Source organism: Astatotilapia calliptera, chromosome 22, assembly GCF_900246225.1.
Source record: "Astatotilapia calliptera chromosome 22, fAstCal1.2, whole genome shotgun sequence".
Classification (NCBI taxonomy): Eukaryota; Metazoa; Chordata; class Actinopteri; order Cichliformes; family Cichlidae; genus Astatotilapia; species Astatotilapia calliptera.
In genome coordinates, this window is record NC_039322.1 from 7,810,333 (window position 1) to 7,831,364 (window position 21,032).

Here is a 21,032-nt window from a genome sequence, read left to right on the forward strand (position 1 = left end):
TGCATTTATCAAATAAAAATCTTTTGTTTTGTTAATACTGCTTCTTTTTTTTTTAAACTGTGTGTTTATTGAGTTTTAAACTTTACACTGACACCAAAATTAAACAAACAAACAAACAAATAACCAAAACAACAACAACAACAAACAAAACAACAACAACAATAACATAGCAGAATGAAACAAAACAGACAAAACAAAACAAAGAGACAGGCAACCCGGCTTATGAATACAAAGAAATAAGTGGAAAATCCAGACATTTTGATTGTGAGATACGATTAACAATCCGACATACGCCATAAATGGGTCCCATATTTTATGAAACTTTTTGTCCCTATTATGTAGCTTGCATGTTAGGAAATCTAGTGACACATATTCCAATACTGTCCAATGCCATTGAGTCTTAGATGGGGCCGTGTCCGTGATCCAGTTCAAGAGGACACAAATACTGCCTCTTTTATTAGTGATTGGTTTGATGCTTTTTAAGACTTCAAGAAAATCATATTGCTGACCCCTCTTTTCCCAGTATAATGTACAAGCATAAATGGAAATTAATCACGATCTTATACTGAACCCAATGAACACATCAGCCATACAACAGACCAAGCAACAAAAAAGCACATGGCATTAATAATAGCAGCTTTCTAATAGCATGTTCTTTTAACTAGCATGCTTTCCGAATCACCAGTAAATATCGTTTGTAGTTATAGTTTCCTCACAACATAAACACTTTCCAGGATAAGTTAAATTTTACACTGGTCTCACATTAAACCAGTCTAAAGAAATAATAACGCTTTTCCTTACACGAGCCTCAATGTCCTGGGCTATTTCGTCCTGCTGTTGTTTTTCTTCTGTCCTTACTAAACTGGCCTCCTGTGTCATTTATTCCTACTGCCGATACGCTCTGCACTCTACTGCAGAAGACTCACCTGCACTCACAGAAAGCTAGACAAGGTGCAGCATGATGGTTGTTTCTTCCTCTCCCTCTCCTCACCACCACTAGCATTGGTCTGATTTTACTGTTAATTTGTCATTTTCTTTATTAGTTAACAGTTAACAGCTATCCTGTTTTATTTTGGTTCTGTTTCAATATTTATTAATAATAATATTAAGGCGAGAAGCCTGATCCAGTGGCTCAATGTGTGGGTGGCTCTTTTGTTCTGTTTATTTTTTCAGGAATCCCATCTTTGGATTTGATATTTGTAATTAATTATATTTCCATTATTAAGATTTTCTTGAGTTGTAGCAATGATGAGGCACATTTAATATCTTGGTTAACTTTGAGTCACAGATTTAGACCATCACATTTTTAATTTCACACATCTAGCGTCCATCACCCCAGAAATTGCTGCCCTCAGAATAAGAGGGTTAGTGTCACACTTCAAATACTTTAATACAAATATGGGCTTTTGACATGTTCAGAAGGCGCATCAGCAGCAATAAACATGCCAGATTGTTTCTTTTCTTTAAAAAAAAGACAAACTTCAAGACTAAAACATACAGTGAGCCATTGCTACTGCACAAGGACAAATATACTTGACAAAATTGCAAAAAGTGAACAGAAAATCTGCAAAAATACGGGAGAAAAAAAGTCAGTCTACTTAAAAAATGAGGGGAAACGGTGATGATGGTGTATTTTGTCCACCAGTCTTCAGGCAACTATTTTGCTGAGTACCTTTATAAATCAAAACCCGTTTTTCCAAAATAATATGGTTTCAAGTGTGGTTTCTAATGACTGGGATCTCTGATGTGCCCTCCACTGGAATCTACCTGCAACAACCAATGTACAAAGCAAGCATAAACAGTGTTTATGACCCTGTGATTTGTCTTTTTATGTCTTGAAGAGACTCACAAACAGCAGGATCCCTCTCTGGGTGGCAGGGTTGGTCTTTTCATTAAACTGTGCCAGAAAATAACCAAAATTCAATTTAAGCTCATCTTTACCAAATTATAACTCAAGTGACCTCAAGCCTTTAAAATGGTGACAATGTCAGACTAATTCTGGGAACCTCTCAGGCTGACTCCCGCATCTGCAAGGTTGCAAAAGTCATAAAAACAGTTTTAATTTAATAATGTAAAACAAGGCAGACTTTTTCATGCGTTCTTCTACAGTACATGTGATGGAACAGAGGCCGTCTTTCTTCCTCTCTCCAGTAGCAGATAGATATTCGGCTGCTCACTCTGAGTGGGTGACTTGGTTTAGATCAGCATTCCTGCTGGGGTTCAAGGATATCTCCCGTGTTTGTGTCCCACAGCTCTCTTCCATGGCTGCTATTGTTTGTCCTCGCTCCGTCCTCAGCCATCCATTCCCAGGAACAAATCCAAGACTCTTCTGGACACGAGAGCACAAGCAGTGTGGTCAGCCCACTCTCTGCATTCCTGCACCCTACCTCTGACAGGCCTGTGGGTGCTGCACTGATATCGTTTTTTGCAGGACAAACAACACAGTGTACAGCTCAGAGTGGACAAACACGTCTCCCATGTCCCCATTTTAGATTCTCTGTACAGGAAACTGGGCAGCCATGTTGCCCGGGCAGTGGTATGTGATATCAGGGCACGTTCACCCACTTATTCGAGATTTCTCAGCGGATGAGTTCAGATAAAGGCCTCACATTTCTACGTTTTTACGAGTCTAGAGATTTCCTGAGTCACCGTTTTAAGTGAATGAGCAACATTTAGAGCTGCAAGAGTTCAAAAGTTTCCACTAGCTTTTATATCAGGAGGAAAACCTGTATGTAAGCGATGAGTGATATTAATGAAAGACATCACATTTTCAACTAATGCGTCATTTTGGATTAGCAAATGTACAAAGCAAGCAACTTCCCAAAAAGTAGTGACTGTTCAGCCAAAATTTAGCTTACATCTGCAGGTTACATTTTACCATGACTAACAGAGTTGACTCAGGGTGACTCACATTAGCCACAAATCCATCTTACACTGGCCAGATGTCAGGTTTATCATGACATTTGATCCACACAACATTTGTGAGAGGCTCAACTGAGCTGTGAGTGCCCAAAACAGCCAACTTTAGCCCTAAATATGGTGGCAGTCTAATCAGATTTATGGATTAAACTGATATCAACAAATAATCTCTCCTCTTTGCACCTTCTGCACATATGTGGCTTAAATTTAAAGTTTGTACTTTAAAAAGGAAAAAAGGATGTACTACACTTACTGAATACATACTGAAAAAAGCCATTTTAACTTTTTCCGTTATTATTCTGACAATCTGTAAACCAAACGGTTTGAGGAGTAAGTGGGTGTATTTAGGATTTCCATTCTTACCGACATCACCAAGACCAAGGAGTAGAAAAATCTTTCTGAAACTGAGAGTTCAGAGCCGTCTGAGCTTTGAGCTCACAGGCTATACTTGTCTACACGCTGATCCCATTATTTTAAATTCGGCCATGCTTAATCTGAGGTATGCATCATTGTAACAATTTATATGTAACAGAAAATGTAAGAAGAAATCATAACAAGTTCACTTTAGAGTTGTGCGATTAGTCGTAAATGATTTTGAAGTTTTGTTTGACAACTGGTGTTTTATTGGACAGTTAGCTGCAAGGGGCTATTCAGCTAGCTTTGCATAATCAACAATAGCAACATCTGCTTTGCATTTATTTGTAAATTAATGGCTGACTTGTATTTTGTCCACCTACTGATATTGCCAGATATATGTCATTGTGTGCTACATGTGCTACATGCTAAAACCAAGAACCAGGCTGCTGAAGAACTGTCATTTACACTGATCAATGTAACTAACTGCCTGCCAAATTCATGTTTGCATCTTAATTTCAGCTAAACTGTGTTTTTTTTTTCACAGTCCTGAAATAGTGATTCAGATGTAATTAGTAATAGGGACAAGACTGTCAGTTACTATCATCATCAGTCAGTATCAGGTGATAAATATAAATATTTAGGTATAATAATAGATCCAGAATTTACATTTTTTTAAAAAGTTGTGAATAGTCAAATTTGGTTTGGGAAATTTTAGGCTTGTTGGGAACAATTTAACGACTGAGGCCTCAAAACTTTTCTCTCTTATGACCTTTTGTCTCATTAGTTGGACACAGACAAATGAAACCACATCACAATGAATCGAAAGAATCTGTAAGCAAGCCATGAAAACCTAAAAACCTAAAAACAACCTGCCTGGGACTGCAGATCAAAATTAGCTAGTAGCTAAATCTGACAGATTTACATCATCAATTTAAGGGCTTTATTTTTTGGTTGATTTATTGAGCCATTCACTTTCAACAAAAGTAACAAAATATGACAGTATATGCATCTGCAAACCCTCCAAGAATAGTTCACTTTGTACTCAAAGACCAGCATAACATTTCATTATACCTACAGGTTGACAGGCAGCAATGTTCCCTTCTGCATCTAAAGGTCAAGTCATCATCAAGTGGGCTCCAGACTCTGGATGCCATTGTCAACCTTGTTTTTGCACCATGCTCATCATCGTTATTTGCCAGTTTAGCATTAGTTGGAATGCAACTCGAACTCCACTTGAGACGAGGCTCAGTGAGTTCGGAGCAATAAACATGATTCAAACCCAAAGGTAAACAATTAAAAATGAAACTCACATTCTAAAAAAAAAGGGGGGGAAAAACAATAATGAAGTTTGAAATGTATCTTTCATTTTTTCAAACTTTGGTTTGATTTGAATAAAAAACTTTCAATGGTCACTGACAAGATCCATGTCACATATGATGCAATCAACAAGATCCAAACCTGAACATTCATGTCAGAGTTAAATTATTATTGTTAAATAAACTTTAATTTTCAGATATATAAGATATGCAAAATATAGTCAAATTTCAAGTGTTGGTATTTAACTTTCATGCTTACTTTCAATTCTCTTTATTTCAATGTGTTTATTTTAGTTTTATAAGCTGAAAGACCCCAGAAACAGCTACCTAGGATGTAGCTAATATAGGGTCAATAAAAGAATAAAAATGTTCAAATACAACAAACTCAGCAAGTCATAAATCTTGCTGGAATAGTTACAAATGTGTTACTTGCTAAAGAAAATGTTACTTAATTTGATTTTCTGTCTACGCTTTCCCTTCACCCCAAAACCAGTTTCGACCAGTGGTTGCCTCTCCGTGATCCTGACTCTGCTGGAGGTTTGTTCCTGTCAAAAGGGAGTTCTTCCTCCCAACGTTTGCCAAGTGTTGCTCATAGGGGATTGTCAGATTTCTCAACTTCTTTCTTATATATACATGATAACAGTCAGTCTGCTGCAAAACAGGGACTGAGATGAAAGAAGAATAAATAGAAATACTGCTGTAAGGCTGAAACTTTCATGATTAGATTTTTTGAATTTGGGTGAAAGCAGGAAAAGAAAACAAGCCCTAACATCCCAGACTGAAACTGTCTGCAGACATTCAGCCTCTGATGTCAGCAGGAAAGAGAAATGAGTCCCAAAACAAATTATCCTGTAATGATTCACAACAATATGACAGCACGAGGGAGGAGAAACAGTTCAGAGCTTGTTTGTTTCAAAATTATATGCCCATCAAGCAGAACAAGATTTTTTTAAATCTTATTTCCACGTTTAGCACACCGCGTACACATATTACTTAAAAGTAAAACCAAAAAGTGCGCAAGCCAGGCAGCTCACAACAGTCAACACTAAATAGACCATTATGTACCACAAATATATATTTGTGGTACATAATATTTAGAGTTTAGTCAATAAGTAAAATATAAATACTAAAAACGTGTTAACTAAAATTTGTGATCACATGATAAAGAAAAGCTAAAAATAAGACTGTTGGTGGAAACTGAGAAGCCAGCAGGATCTCTTCATTATCAGGCCACATGACAGCTCACCCACTCATCAAGCTCGGCCATTCATTCAACATCCAAGTTATTTAGAGGCCTGCCTCTGCAACCCACTGGATATGCAACGGGCTTGGTTTGTCATTGGTATCCACAGATGCACTATGTACATGTCTTTTTATCTGTGATTACCATAATAGAGGTTTTTATTGAAATATACAAATGTTTGTTGTGTGCAAGTGATCTGCAGATGGTGGTTTTGATTAGATTGTAGATGATTGAAAAGGCAGGAACCAATAGGCTATAGATCTCAGCTGCTGAGGTGAATGTGTGATTTACCTGCATGCGTGTATCAGCCAATGGGGCTCCCAAGGTTGGCACATGAATTACTCTGAAAATTAGTTCAGAGTTTAAAAATGGGTGGCATGGTGTTGCAGCGGTTAGATGGCTCTGGGTTTGAACCTGCTTCTTTGTGAAGTTTGCATGTTTGCATACCAGTTTCCTCCCACAGTGGTATGTTAGACATGCATGTCATTGGTGGTTCAATCATTAGCCATATGTGTGTGTTATTTGCATCTCTGGCTTAGTATCTGAATCTGAATTGGATACAAAGTTTAGAAAATGTTCAGAAGCTTGAAAGAATGTCTTACTATTTATATTAAAACACTAAAACATTGTTATTAAAAATATGGAGACTGTTCCTATAAAACTTCCACTTCAGTAACGTGGCCAAAATCCCCACTTTTCACTTGCTTTATGTTGTGCGATATGAACACATATGAATTTAAGCCATGTTTTTCCAGTTTAACCTGTTTGTTTTCTATAAACATTTCTGCTTGACTTGAAATAAGAAACAATCAACAACAAAAAGACATCTGTTGCAAAATATTAATATTCTGATGCTGCATGGGTGTTTTCTAACACAGCTCGCTGCTCAACAGATCGTGCTTTGTCTGCCGACCGCCGCAGCCGCTCTGGGTGAAACAACACATGCAGGACTCCTTGTAATGTTGTTAAGTGGTACAATGAGAAAATAAATTTACACTCTACACTGCTAAACAGCCATGGATCGTTCTGTGAAACACTGACGGCTAACAAAAATATTCACTCCAAGGTCTTCAGGAGCAAATGCAGTTTGCTCAATCATCAATAAGCTGCAGATGCTTTCAAGGCAGCTACCTTTTATTTATTTTTTTGCAGATTTAAACTTGGTGCATTTGTACTTTTATTGGCATAAAAAGAATAAAGCTGCAGTTTTCAAGTCCATGGCACAGATCTTGTTCTCCTGTTAGTCATAAACTGAAATAACTGGAGCTCTTCAATGGCTTTGGCTTAAAGACACCGAAACGGAGCAAATGCAACGTGCAAAGTCACCTCAAGTTTATTTTATTACTGTGCAGACAGATAATTGGCCTGTGTTCACAGGTTTTTGTCTCTTTCACACCATAGTCTTTCCTTTTCTTAATCTGGTGACTGTACATCCAATTCAAACACAATGCATGAAGAAGATATATGGGGCCGATGCAACAATGGCCCCACAGTGCTTCGGGCTGCTTTGCATCAGGGTGTGAGTTCAGACTCAGAGATAACCCTTGTTGTCCCTGCGGCCGGGGTGAGGCAGATGGGGAGAGGAACAATGGCCGGGCCCATGCGGAGGGCGGCAGTGACTGACACAGCCACTGAAGCTCCAAAGAATGCCTGGAGCTGAGCCAGAACCATGGACATCACCAATGCAAACCCCCCCACCCTCACCAACCTGACCCTCAGTATGTCCCATGGTGCCCTTGGGCCAAGGGGATGACACCTTCAAAGACAGCCCCTGAGCGTCAGATGGGCTGCAAACCACCCTGAAGGAGCAGCAGAGACGGGTTTTGGCACTGTGAGCTTTGGAATAGCTTGGAAGAGGACTACTGAGTAAACAGAGAGGTCAACGCCACCAACAGCAGCAGCAGCTAGCATGGCTACAGCGAGCACCTCAGGGCAGAGCGCTTTCGGGCTCGGGAGGAAAAAGAAGAACCCCGGTCTGATGGATCAGATTAGCAAATTCTTTGGAGGAAACAAAAAGAAGAGGAGCAAGGTGAGCATCCATCCATTTAAAAGGACAGTTTCATCCTCAGCTTAACCCAGTTTTAAACTTTTACTTAGTTAATTAGATACTTTGTGCCAAGCTGTGGTCTGTAAGCCAATTCATGCATATATTAATTTTTACATATAAATAATAATGTGGTTACAATAATAATGCAATTAATATGATTAATAACTTGTGTTTTTATCTTAAAAAGTGAAATATTAAAAAGAAATGTCCTCATAAACTAAAGTGAGACTTTGTGGATGATTAGAGGTTAGGGGAGGTGATAATTCACTTCTGCAGTTTATATTATGACAGTTTGCTTTTAAATATTTAAGCAATTTTGAATTTTCTTGAGCAGAGTTGAGATTGCTTTGGTTTTACTGCTTGTACTTCACATTCACCTGCAGACCTTATCTGTTAATTAAAATCCACTTATTTAAGCGTCAGTGTCCTAAAGCACTGAGGTTGTTTTGTATGTCAGACACCATCTCTGTGATGTTTCACTGAGTACTGCACTATGTAAAAGCTCACACTCAAAATTACTGTATGTACTGTGGGCTGTGGATTTTTTTTTTGCCTCCCATCTTCAGCTTTTTTAAAAAATATATATATATATTTTTTTTTTTGGAGGGTATGAGTAACTCAAAAATCCATCCAGTTGCTTTGGTAGCTTTGCCCCGATGCACTGTTTTATTTTGTTTTTCTTGTTATCTTGCAAAATGCTGCAAAGAATCTAATATAAAGGCTCTAATACAGTCCCATTGAGATCTTGTGAAGGAAAAAACAGGCCTCAATGTGGATGCATGTAAATTTAGTCTGTAATATCTGTCTGACCATGAGCTGCAGCAGATAGAAAACATCAGACAAAACCCCTTTCAGATTTCAAGATTCAACAGTATGTGATGGGAGGGGCCCTTCTGCTGCTTTCAAACTGCTTTCATCTGCTATCTGAGGCTATTATTCTGAGTAGGCAGAGCGCAAGGACGCCAGATCTCAGAGATTTCTTGAATTTTATTGTTTGTGTGTTTCACTCTTGTATTTCAGCCTTTCTGTGACTCATTTGCAAGACAGACAGAAAACAACAGAAAGCAAAAAGATGCGTGCCTGCACATATCTCGCTTCTTTATTCGGACTTCTTTGTATTCATTAAATATAAGACCAAGTAAAAAAAAATACAATAACTGTCATAGAGGCAGAAACCTTCCTCTGATTGGCTTCCCACATAAACAGAGGCTTACAGCAATATGTAGGGGTTGCTTCTGATCTCACAGCTCGCCTTAGATGACCATCAGGGATACATCTCCTCTCATTGTCTTCATTGCTTTTGCCTTTAAAACTTTAAAGTCTTTAATTCCCAGAACACTCAATTTTTTTCTAAAAGGAGTGTTTATTGAACCCTTGAACCTTGAACATTTACAAAATCATTAAAAATTGATTTGCATATATGAGGTTTAATCTGTATCATCAGTCTTAAAAACATCATCTTGATAATTTCCTCTCTGTCACTGAGATCTGACAACAATTAGGAAATATCAAAGCTATAATTCTGCAGCTGCATGGTGCTGACTTTCATCAGAGAAAGTGAGCTCATCCCAATCTGTTCTATCATGAAGACACTGCAGAAAAATGAATGTTTCATACAGTCAGATGAACATGTGTTAAACAAATATATGCAGTTACTTGACCTCTGCTTATCTTCTCAGGGGTCTTTCCGGGGTCATCTGGCCGCCTCACCCCAGCAGTCCTCTTCCCGCCGTCGGACTAATGAAAATGCTGTTGTGCATTTCTTCAGGAGCTTTGTAAGTTCCACTTGCACGCACACGTTATTCATGCCATTCCATACATGTTTTACTTACCTTTATAAAAGCTATTTTTTGTTGCTGGGTCACGCTAACCCCGCCGAGCGTCATTCAGTTAAATTTGTTTGATGTAATCCCCTGAAATTGCCAAAAACTGCATAACTCATAATGCGGAAAAAACAAATTTCCTCCAGTATTTTCTTTGGCTCTAACTCTTGGCATCAACAGTGTGGCAATGTTTTTTTTTTTTTTTAAAAAACAGCTGGTTAAATTGTTTTTCCTCACCTATCTCAGTGATTAGCGCGCGCATGACTCCTTCATTTGCATATTGTTAAAAAAGATTTTGGGGAAATTTCAATCAGCAGCTCAGCACTTTTTGTTTATTTCATATCTGAGTTTGTTGCTCTGTTTTTGTTTTGGTTTTTTTTTGCTCTGAACAATCAGTCACTCTCTTGTTGTTGTTGTTGCTGTTGTTGTTGCTTGGTGTTCCTCAGGTTTCCTCTCCTCGTCCTAAATCCAGGGTGAGTCCCACTTTACCCATATCTGTTTTTAATTATTCCAAAGGTTTAACCACAGGATGAAGATAAAGTGTTTTTGCAGCAATCAAAGGTTAAAATAATCACTCTTTATCATTTCAGGTTTAAATTCAATTTTGTTGATGAAGTGCCAAAACAAAGTCAAAACAATCACCTCACCTTTTTATAGTTAAATAGAGATCCAATCATTTTAAAGAGGAAAGCCTAACAGTCAGATGAACCCCTGTGAGCAAGCGCTTGGCATCAGTGGGAAGAAAGAACTGCCATTTAACAGGAAGAGGACTCCAGCAGAGCCAGGCTCAGGGAGGAGCAGCCATATGCTGCAGTCTTTAAGGGGGTGAAGCGAAGGAGAAGAAAGAGAAGGGATCAATATAGAGACAAAGACATTATATAGTAAGATAAACTGAATGTTACAAAAGCCCCTCAGTTCATTCCTCTGTCTTAAGCTGTTTAAGCTCATTTCCCTCTAAGGCCACACCTTTTTTTTTTTATCAAAACCTCTTCTGATTGGTTGTCACTTAGATAGGAAGCTACATTCATGTTTTATGCTAACCTCAAAAGGGGAAGTACCTAAAACTTGCATTCTATCCGAAGACCACAAGATGGCGACAGTTGTAGAAGCAAAAACGATTCAGGTCCTATACAAGTTTATATGAAAACTCCCTTTTTGACCTCTGCAAACACTTTCCTCCTGAGTCTATGGACTCAGTCACTTATTTTGGGTAATATTTAATCCAAAATTGAGTTTATTTCAGAAATCTTGTTAATACTATCTTAAAAAGTGGAGATACAAAACCGCAAGCTAAAATTAGCCAATTTAGCATATTTTACTGTTGGATATTACATCAAGAATTTTGCACTTTGCAGGCATCGATTATGCTTACTGTCAGTCTGCTAGGGTCTGCTCAGGCCTGAGAGATACAAATTTTAGTGTTAGATAATGAAGGTCTATGAGGACATCTACAGTCCTGACTTTATTTTTATTTTTTAATGTAATTCATTTTTTGTGTCTTGAATGCACCAACTGCACATGCACCCAGACTTCAAAGAAGTAAAACTGAAATCAATACTCAACTGTTGCCGATATAAATACACTCTGCTATAAAAGCAGCAGAATCAAAGTTCTTTATTTAGAGAAGCCTAAAAATGAGATTTGGATATTTGACCTAAAATCTGTCTCAGTGGTTACTTTACTGATACTGTCATGACTGCAAATTTCCCACCACAATTTCTGCTAATTGCATCTCACATCTTATTGTGGAAATTCACTTTACTCATTTTCAGCATTTTGCTGAAGGTGCCTTCATGTAATGGTTACAAAATCACTGGAGAGCCATGAAGTGTCCTGTGGATCTAAATGTGCACTGTGGGTCTTTCACCCATAAACAAATGGATGAAACAGAGTTCACCTGTGTTCACAGAGATTATCTAAATGTCCTACAAAGGAAAAAGCTGATATAATCACAGACAGCACTATAAGCCATAAATAAGAAAATATCAGATAATAAGATCATAATAGATAGAGACCTCTGCATCACCAGCGAGATTTTCTTTAACTGTAACCCACTTATTGTTTTTCTTTTTCCAAACTGCCAGCAATAAACTGCACAAAAATGATATTTAATGTATTTTTTAATATTTGTCAGAAGGGTTCATAAACACGGTTTGGGCTTTGAAGGGTTAATGAAAGCTAAAATGTAATGTGTACCTAATTTCACACATCACCATGGTTGCTATCCTGGTGTTATCATGGTAACATAAACTAAAGCTGAGGCTGATTTTAGTGAGACAAATAGATAATTGGTTATAACTGAGCAAACCAAGACTGTGACCTGATGATGGTGCCATTATGTAATATTAAGGTTATAGTTCATACGTTTATTGAATGAATATCTGGAAAAAAAAATATCATAGCAAGTCATCTTATTTATGCTGATGTTTACTAGATTATTAGTAATCCTCTGTGTGGGGATCTATCTGTATTCTTATATTTGTCTTATTATTGCAAAGCAATTTCTTTATAAGGGTCACATATTCCTCTAAAATGCAGATTCCCACTCTGGTACTGGATAAATACATTATCAAGGATCATGAGATAACTGGACAGGAAACGAAACCTTTTCTCTTTTTTTTATATGTGCATCCATTTTCAGTTTCTTCGTGTGTTTTTTTAGGAACCTTTACCGAAACATTTTTAAAAGCTAGATCATAGCAGTGGAGATCATGGAGGGACTGGATAAAATCAGAGTTTTCACATCGACTTGTCTGCTACCACAAAGCTAATCTGAGACCAGTGCAGGTGGCATCATAATCTTACTGTTGCTCATCTCACCATGTCGTTATCTGTTTCTTTTTCATGTCCAGTGGAGAGACGTCTTGGGTTTGGTACGTCACTCGATCCATCTCAAATTATACAAAAGCCCCACTGCTGACTGCGCCGCTCTGTGCGTCTGCAATCATCCCATTTAAATCTGTCTGTCAACCTCTTCTTTGCAACATGTCCTTTGTCTGCAGTGCACCTGTTTCCTAACCTACTTTGTGTTTCACTGCTTTCCTCCCTGAAGAGAAATACATTTTATACCGGAGCGCGATGAATCAAGTCGCATTCACGTCCTGATTCACCAGCATTCACACACAAGGCCTGAAAGGCACAGTTACAGCAGATCAGCCTGGATGAATGCCACAGAAAATCGATTTCATTCATTGACTTGCTGCTTGGAAATTATTGATACAGTTATTGACTTATTGATAAGTTCATTACACTTCAATTTCCCTCCCTTCTTTGCTTCAATCCAGAGCGACTCACTGCTTCTGGATGACTTTGAAATCGCTCAACTATTTATGAACCACAGCCGGTAAACGCTTTTTTCTTAGGACCTCTCCCCCCCCTCTCCTCTTTCACACCTCTAGTTCTCTGTAACACCTTCATCAACCTCTCCAGAGATGACTCACCGATCCATCTGTTCTGGTCTGCCACCTCCTTTGTGTCTTCTTATCTGTCCAGCCACTGTGGACAACTCTTTGTGTGTCATTTGATCAGCCACTTACACCCTTTGTGTCAGTGTCTCTTCTCATGGACCCCATCTTCTCCTTGTCATCCATCTTCTTTCCCCTAAAGGTTACTGTTAGGTGAAATCTGGTCCAGTCACACATTCATATTTCTCTCCTTTCATGTCTACTCACAATAACAGATCAAAGACAACTTTCTTCTTTGCTGTTGCAGAGAAACCACATACCTGCACTTTGTTATTTTGCACACCAATTCACTTTAAATATCAAAGAAGGAAATTCAACTCATAGCCAAACACAATGAAAGCACAAACCCAAATACCAAGGAGTCCATCCTAATGCATTTAAAGAGGATGGAGATCATTAAAAAGAAGGTTTGCAGTCATATTACGGGTGGTTATGTGTTTTTTGTGCAGCAACAGCAAAAACGGCGCCCTTTGTAACAAAATGTTAAGTAGTTTTTTTGTGTGTTTGGCATTTTGTTGAAGTAGTTTGATATCTCTGATTGTCTGGGGGAAAATATCTTTAATCTCATGGAGAGGAAAAGGCCGTCCATGTAAAATGAATTGCTTAAAGGTTATGCAGTGAGGCAATGCTGGATTCTGGAGCTGGTTCCAGTTCTCCACCTGTGCTTATAAGGCATCTTTTTCTAGGCCACGTCACCGCGTGCCGAGAGCACAAAGTCACCAGTCAGAAGGCGCAGAGACCAAAGCACGCTGTCCAGACTCTTCAACCTGGTGAGCTCGCAGAACGTTTGCCTCTTTGCGTTACCCAGAATTCCCCCTTTCTGCCTGTAAACCTGGATTTCACGATCACTGCTTCCTGTTTGTGTTTGCTCAAATGCAACAGTGATGTTCTCGTCAGAGATCAGTGAGTAGGATGTAAATACGATCATTTCATCATCATGCTTTTACTGCAGCCTGTCATCATAATAAACTAACAAGCTTTAGAGCCACATTTTCACTTTTACATGTAAGCCCAAATTCATCCAATGCCATCTACCTCGATGTTTTTGAGGCTTTATTTTCAGTGTGGATCAGCGCCACTAAATGCAACGGTTTTTTTGACAATCACCTCGTTCATGAACTTTCAACACTGTTTTAACCAAATATCTTCCCAGATTGCTCTTATCTGTGGCTGCGGCAGGAAAACTAATGTTTTTCTCAACCTCCTCATGTCCACTTCTTCTTCTCTCCAGGGAGAAGGCAAGTCCCGTGCACCCTCTAAACGCTGGAGCACCATCTTCTAAGCTCTCCACTGAGGACCAAACCGCAGATCCGACACTGACGAGACCAAAAGAAGAGACAGATACGCCTGCGGCAGACTCACGACCTCAAGAGATGTTAACAAACTAACACGATCCTCCTTTATCTGTAGACAGAGACACAACATTAGTGTAAAAATCCTCTTTTTATTTTTAATCCTACTTCTGAGGAATTATTTAGCTGTTTGTAAGAGGTTCAGTCATGCTTTTAGTAAAGTCTCCTACCATAAAAATCATTGTTTGATGGTGCTAGTGTCTGCTGTCTGAGGTTTGTTCATGGCAGGTGTTTGTTTCTTCTATGTCTGCTGTCGTCTGCATTTTGTACACGATTGATGCTTTATGGATCTCGCTGCTTCCTAGAAACACACAGCTCACACGACACACAAGCCAAACAAACTTTCACATGTGAAATCGTGACAGAGGGTGGTCCCGTTTCTGCTTGAGCATGTCACAAAGCCACACGTTTGTAAAATGCAACTGGAAACCTATAGAAGTAGTGGACTCTAATATTGTTTTTAACACCACTGCATAAGTTTTCTTTGCCTCAGTGTAATTAATCACCATGTATGATATTGATGCTTCCCAACTCTATCAAAACAAGATAAAAATGCCCTTTCGAATGCACTGTTTCACACCTGAGAAATGTGCTAAAACTATTCTGTTGTCTTTTCTGTAGCTTTTGCCTCATTTAGTGATTTTCTTTATCTGTTCTGTCGTCATTTAAGTTTTATGGTGATTTGTGTTTTTCCAGAGGATGGCTGACATGTTTTATAGCTGATGGTTAATTTGCAAGTGGTTCAAAAGGTTTAAGGATGAAGCAGCAAGTTGGCACGAGGAGCACAGTACTGTAGGACAGGATGTTGGATTCATGTGTTCTGACAAATATTTTGTGATTTATTTTTTTTTTGTTTGTAATAAATTACACTGCCACTCTTATTTCTACTTGATGTTTGTATGTTCACTTTAACTGAATGGTCAAAAGCACTGTAAAGATGAGATGGCTAATGTGTGGTGGTGCTACGGGAATAGGAACTGATACTTAAATAAGTGTTGTGTTTCCTCTTAATGTAAATTTCCTGTTTGTAATGTACAGCCTAACTTGCAATAAACACCTTTACTTTTTTCACATTTAAGAGTTATTAAATGTTTTAAAATCAGATCATTCCCTTGTCTTTGCTGCATTTTAATTGTTATGATTTACCAAACATATGATTCAAATGAGCTCTGAGCAAAAAATGTGACAACGAATGTGCACGCTAGCGTTCCTGCTGAACGTTAACCAGATAATAACACTTTCACGTCTGTGGTAAGGGGACAGTCTGCTAGGCTTAAAATGCCTGAAAACAAGTGGACACAACTAGTCGAATGCATAGACTGTATGTAAAAGATGGACTTTAGTCATAAAGATCAAGCCAGAAGTCCTTAAAACTGTTTTTTCTTTTCCTTTTAATAAGGTTTGATTTCATAGAAAGTGATGAGAAAATGGTTTTTAGATTATTTTGAACTCAGTTAAAAACTTTCCCGATGAGCTTCTTCTCAGTCAGTAGTTTCAAATATATGTGAAATATAGTCTCTGCTAGAGTTTAGGAGGAGGATAAAACACAAGACGCTTTAGAGCAGGGGTGTTCAACTCCAGGCCTCGAGGGCCGGTGTCCTGCAAGTTTTAGATGTATCCTTAGTGCAACACAGCTGATTTCAATGGCTAAATTACCTCCTGAAGTTGTCTTGAAGCTCTCCAGAGGCCTATAATGAACTAATCATTTGATTCAGGTGTGATGACCCAGGGTGATATCTAAAACCTGCAGGACACCGGCCCTTGAGGCCTGGAGTTCCCCACCCCTGCTTTAAGGCATGTTTACCTTATGCATGATAAGTCGCTGGTGTATGAGAGTATCTGCTGTTTATTGGTGTCTCAGTCAGACCGAGCTCTCACTCCTCATGAAGTTAGGAACAGCAGCAAATTCTCAGAACAGGGCCTCACATTAGGACTATAATAACCATATGTTTTATTGTTTTATTATTTGCTTCGAGCCCTGTGTACAGGAGCTGCATGCAAAAGGATCTTTTGTTAAAAGGCTTGGCGTAATAAGCAAATGCTTCAGCCAATACCTTTTGATTAGCCTTGTCTCATGCTTTCTTGCTTTGTGGTAGATCTTTGTTCTGTCTTCACTGAGATATTTAAATGCTAATCAATCAAATCAAATCAAATCATATGATGATGTCACGGTGGTTACGTTCTTGAAGAAAAACATAACCACCTATATACAGTCTATATTCTTAAGGTTGAACAGACCATAAAAATAGCTGCACTTCTAAAGCTTTATGCCTTTTTCCATTTAAGTAATGCAAAAAACAGTATAAAATATTGTATAGTGTCATGTTTCGCTGTGTGGCAGGCAGGATGAGGACCCAAATCCAGGACTTGGCACACGGAAAAGTAAAATTAAAACGGCAGCTCTATTTCCCGGAAAAACTCTACACTGATTACAAGAAAACGAAACCAGAAACATAAAACCTAGGGAAGTACACTACAACAGAGAACTTGGAGAATACTAGGAGCGCCGAAGACTCACACACAGCACTTAGCACTGACAGTATGACGTGACAACAAACAGGGGAAGACTGAGGGCTAAAATACACAGGCAGGATAACGAGACGACGGGGAACAGGTGGAAACACAGCTGGAACTAATCAGACATAAAGAGACAAGGGGACGCAAAACTAGATACACTGACATGAGACAAGGACTATCAAAATAAAACACAAAGCATGAGACATAAGCAATTTGACACAGAGACGTGGAAAATGACAGGCTCAGAACAGAAATGACTGTTTTAGTACCATTGGCATGCTTGCTGCTGCATTCGCTGTAAGTTATCGTGCCTCACATCACACATATTAAATTAATCATTAGTTTAATGTAAACAAACAACACAATAGTTCACACAGACACACTACACAAAGATAATGTACACAAAGTGTCCCTAATAATAATGTAGAAAATGAGCTGTTCATTGGTTCCGTTCCAATTTATCATGCTTACTTCCTATTTTGTTTCGATTTTGTCCTTGAGCACATGAATGTATGAAATATAGTGTGCTCTGTATGTGTATGTGTTGTATGTGTGTTGATGCTGAGGTACATTTGCAAGTATGCATAGAGGCATTGTGCAATTGTGAAATACCTTATGTTAAACTATTCATTTGTACAAAGGGCAGGCTTATAAGATTTCTTCTTGCACCGCTTCCCGTTATTATGAAGTTATATATTCTAACGTCTTAAATAAACTCAAATAAATAAAGAAATATAAATTTCTAGTACTATGAAAGAAAAAGAAAATTACATTTCTGCTCATTTAAGCTCATTTAAGGTAAGTAATAGCCTTCTACTGGAAGATTTGTAACCATACTTCATAAATTTTCAATATTTTACCCATTAAGAGTCTTTGTTGAATTGCCAAATTGTTTTAAAAAATTACAAAATTTGACCCTGTTACCTTCTTGCAGCTTAGAAGGCTTATAGTTTGACCTAGCAGCTCAAAAACTGAGAGGAAAAAAAAGTAAACTGATAAGCCCCTGTTGTAACTCAGCGATGATCCATGCCATAAAAAGCTCCCAAACACTGCTGAAATATTCTCTCGAGGCCAGTCGTCTACGTCAGACGATAATCCCAATATCAAAGTCTTTTGCAGAGTGAAAAAAACAAGATCTCAACTACATCAAGCAGGACACTCTGTCCTACATTTAATTAAACACTAAACAAGGATGAGTCATCCTCGTTAGACTCCCTTGTCAATACTGAGAAGTGGGAAAAACAGTGTTTCTCATCATTAGAAATAACGGTGAGATAGAACTTTTCATGGACTACTGCCTCTAAAAGCAGAATAATCACTGAACTGCTTATTCTCTGAATAATTCAACAATTGGCTCAGAGGTCTATAATCCATGTTACGTCACGCACATTTGAGCACTCATATAAAGAGCAAACTGTACACTCAGCCAGTTCATCTTCACAGTTAATCCAGCCATACAAGTGTCTAATGTGACAAAACATTACTATAAAATGATTTTTAACTGTACTGCAGTAACATTTCTCTCTAAGCTATAGGGCTCTGCAAGCCAAAAATGTGTATTTTCTGTGTTATGTCATTTCTTTCTTTGATGGTCAGGACCTCATGTTTGCTATTTCTATAGACTATCCCTTCTGAAAACACCCAAATATATTAATCAGCAGTCCCATTCACTGGCATCTCTAGATCATGTTATCACAGATAGTGTAGTTTTTGACTAGAATGGCTTGATGCAGTGTTGAGCTACAGAGACCTCTTGTGCCCCGTCATTGTGCTGCAAGGCAGCATTCTAAATGTGTTCTAATGGGGCAAATACTATATCCAAAAGCAGCACCTGTTTACTGAAATTTGAATTTCAGAATTTCTCCACTATAAAAAAAGCAATATGTTCTTATGCACACAACTCAGCAGGTGACTAAGAGCCAACAAACAGTTATTGAGACTGTTATGAGAATGACCATAAATGACCCAGGTTTTAAGATGAGCCTAAAGCTCGATTTAGACTTCTGCAGGAAAGCTGCATCCTAACTTACGTCGTAATCAGAAACTCCTTTTAGCCGTCCACCACATTTCCATGCCATTGAAGTCGAGGCAGCCTGCATCAACCCGATGTGTAGTTATTTTTTTCAGGAGGTGCACATCAGGTGGTGCACATCAGGCTACATGGAAGGTTACAGTGAAGGGTTAACATTGTAGATTTCCCAATGAAGCATTATTCATGCATTAGTCTTCTACAATTAGCTACAATGAAAAACTAGTGTTCAATAAACTTGTAGCATTGTTAAAAAAAAAACATTCTAGTATGTTTCAGATCAGCCTCAGTGTTCTAGAATGTTTCTAAAATGTTTCTAAAATGTTCTAGAATGACCATCAACGTTTAGAATGTTGCACACTGTTGTTCTAGAATGATCACCAATATACACAGCACTTCAGCATTGTTTAAAACATACATTCTAGAACAGGGGTGTCCAACTCCGGGCCTCAAGGCCTCAAGTTCGACACCTGTGTTCTAGAATGTGCCGTGCTCTAGTAAGTTTAGAATCAGTCTCAGAGTTCTAGAATGTTTCACATTAGCATCTGTGTTCTAGAATGGCCATGAATGCTTAAAAATCAACTTCTGCATTCTGGAATGTTGCACACCGTTGTTCTAGAATGGCCACCACTATCTACACACTAGTGCTCTACGACAATCTCAGCATTGTTTAAAACATGAATTCCAGATTGTTTCAAATCAGCCTAAGGGTTCTAAAATTATCTGCAATGTTTCTTTAAACCTCAGTGTTTTATGTCCTCCAAAAACACACAGCAGTGTGGAATGTTGCTTAAAAATCTTTTAATATTGACCAGTGGGAAAATGCCGCATATACAGTACTTTTCAAATACTTTTAGATAAGAGGCTATTCATCTAAAAACATTTCTAACTCCTCAAAAATGTAAGATTTGTTTATGTTGGTCAAATTTCCACTAGGAAGGGATTTTTCTTAACCGATGAAAGAAACTGCAAGAATCCACTTTAGTTGTGGATTTATTGGTGTTTACTGCATTCTTTCGTTTTAGAAAAGTACCAAACAGTCGACTGGTCACTCCTAAAATAATGTCTCCCTCTGGTGTTCATTTTGTTTTTTTTAAGTCTAATCATAGCCTCCTTCACTTACATCAACATCTCTAAGGACCTCATACTGATAGCAAAAATAAATGGTTCCCAAATACAACAGAAGAAATTAACAAAATCGACTCCAGTCACCGGAATTACTTTTTTTTTTTAAGTCAACTGCCTTTCCCAGTTATATATTGCTTTTGTTGAACCACTTGAATTTAAACTGATAGTCTCCACCTCAATCATATCTTAATAGCTTGATTTAAAATCCACTGTGTTAGCCTAAAATGGAAAAATTATAAATCAGTGTTCACACCCTGCAAGCCTAAATGTAACTGGTAGAGCTCGTCTCACAGGGAAGACGATCACACTTATCTACTAGAAACCCAAAGTCACCTGTTTCAACCTGGAAAAGATGCTAAACTTCATATAAATCTAACAAGCTATTCGGGAGCCCAGTGTTAGCCTCTCAGGTGCCAATACACTGACTGGCTTTGTCAGCAACTGCTAGATAAAGCTGTAATCTCATCACCATTGATTTTAAGTTTCTTTCTTGAGAAGTCATTTAACAAAATATTTAAAAATGGCCTCAGTGCTCTAAAATAACACACAATATTAAAATGAGCCTCAGTGATATGTTTTAAAATGATCACAGATCACCAAAACCAGGAAACAAAACTACTTTTATTACCATGATTTTTTTTTCTTCACATAAGTGACATCAGCATGGCACGGGAAAAAAGCATTTTTATCCTTGTGTTAAAGGTCAATGGCAAATAATTTATGTGCAAAATGCGAGAAATACATTCACAACACTGCTTGGTAGAGTTTTAAGCATCACTAAACAAAAACTGAGCCTATGTGACGCTGCAAAATGAAAAAGGATCACTTGAAATTAGA

At 38.2% G+C, this 21,032-nt stretch overlaps 1 protein-coding gene across 6 annotated transcripts; it reads left to right on the forward strand.

Moving 5' to 3' along the window:
* Positions 1–7,578: 7,578 nt before the first annotated feature.
* On the forward strand, positions 7,579–15,625 carry mbpa (myelin basic protein a). Of its 6 annotated transcripts, XM_026156860.1 has the most exons (8): positions 7,581–7,864; positions 9,562–9,657; positions 10,152–10,178; positions 12,558–12,578; positions 12,990–13,048; positions 13,856–13,939; positions 14,052–14,072; positions 14,401–15,625. In XM_026156860.1, exons 1-8 carry the CDS (start codon positions 7,745–7,747, stop codon positions 14,555–14,557), a joined length of 585 nt encoding a protein of 194 aa, XP_026012645.1. In that variant the 5' UTR covers positions 7,581–7,744; the 3' UTR covers positions 14,558–15,625. The 6 variants fall into 6 exon arrangements, with proteins under 6 accessions (XP_026012648.1, XP_026012649.1, XP_026012645.1 ...); XM_026156861.1 differs by lacking the exon at positions 14,052–14,072 and having other exon boundaries at positions 7,582–7,864; XM_026156863.1 differs by lacking the exons at positions 12,990–13,048; positions 14,052–14,072 and having other exon boundaries at positions 7,579–7,864; positions 14,401–14,528.
* Positions 15,626–21,032: the final 5,407 nt, after the last annotated feature.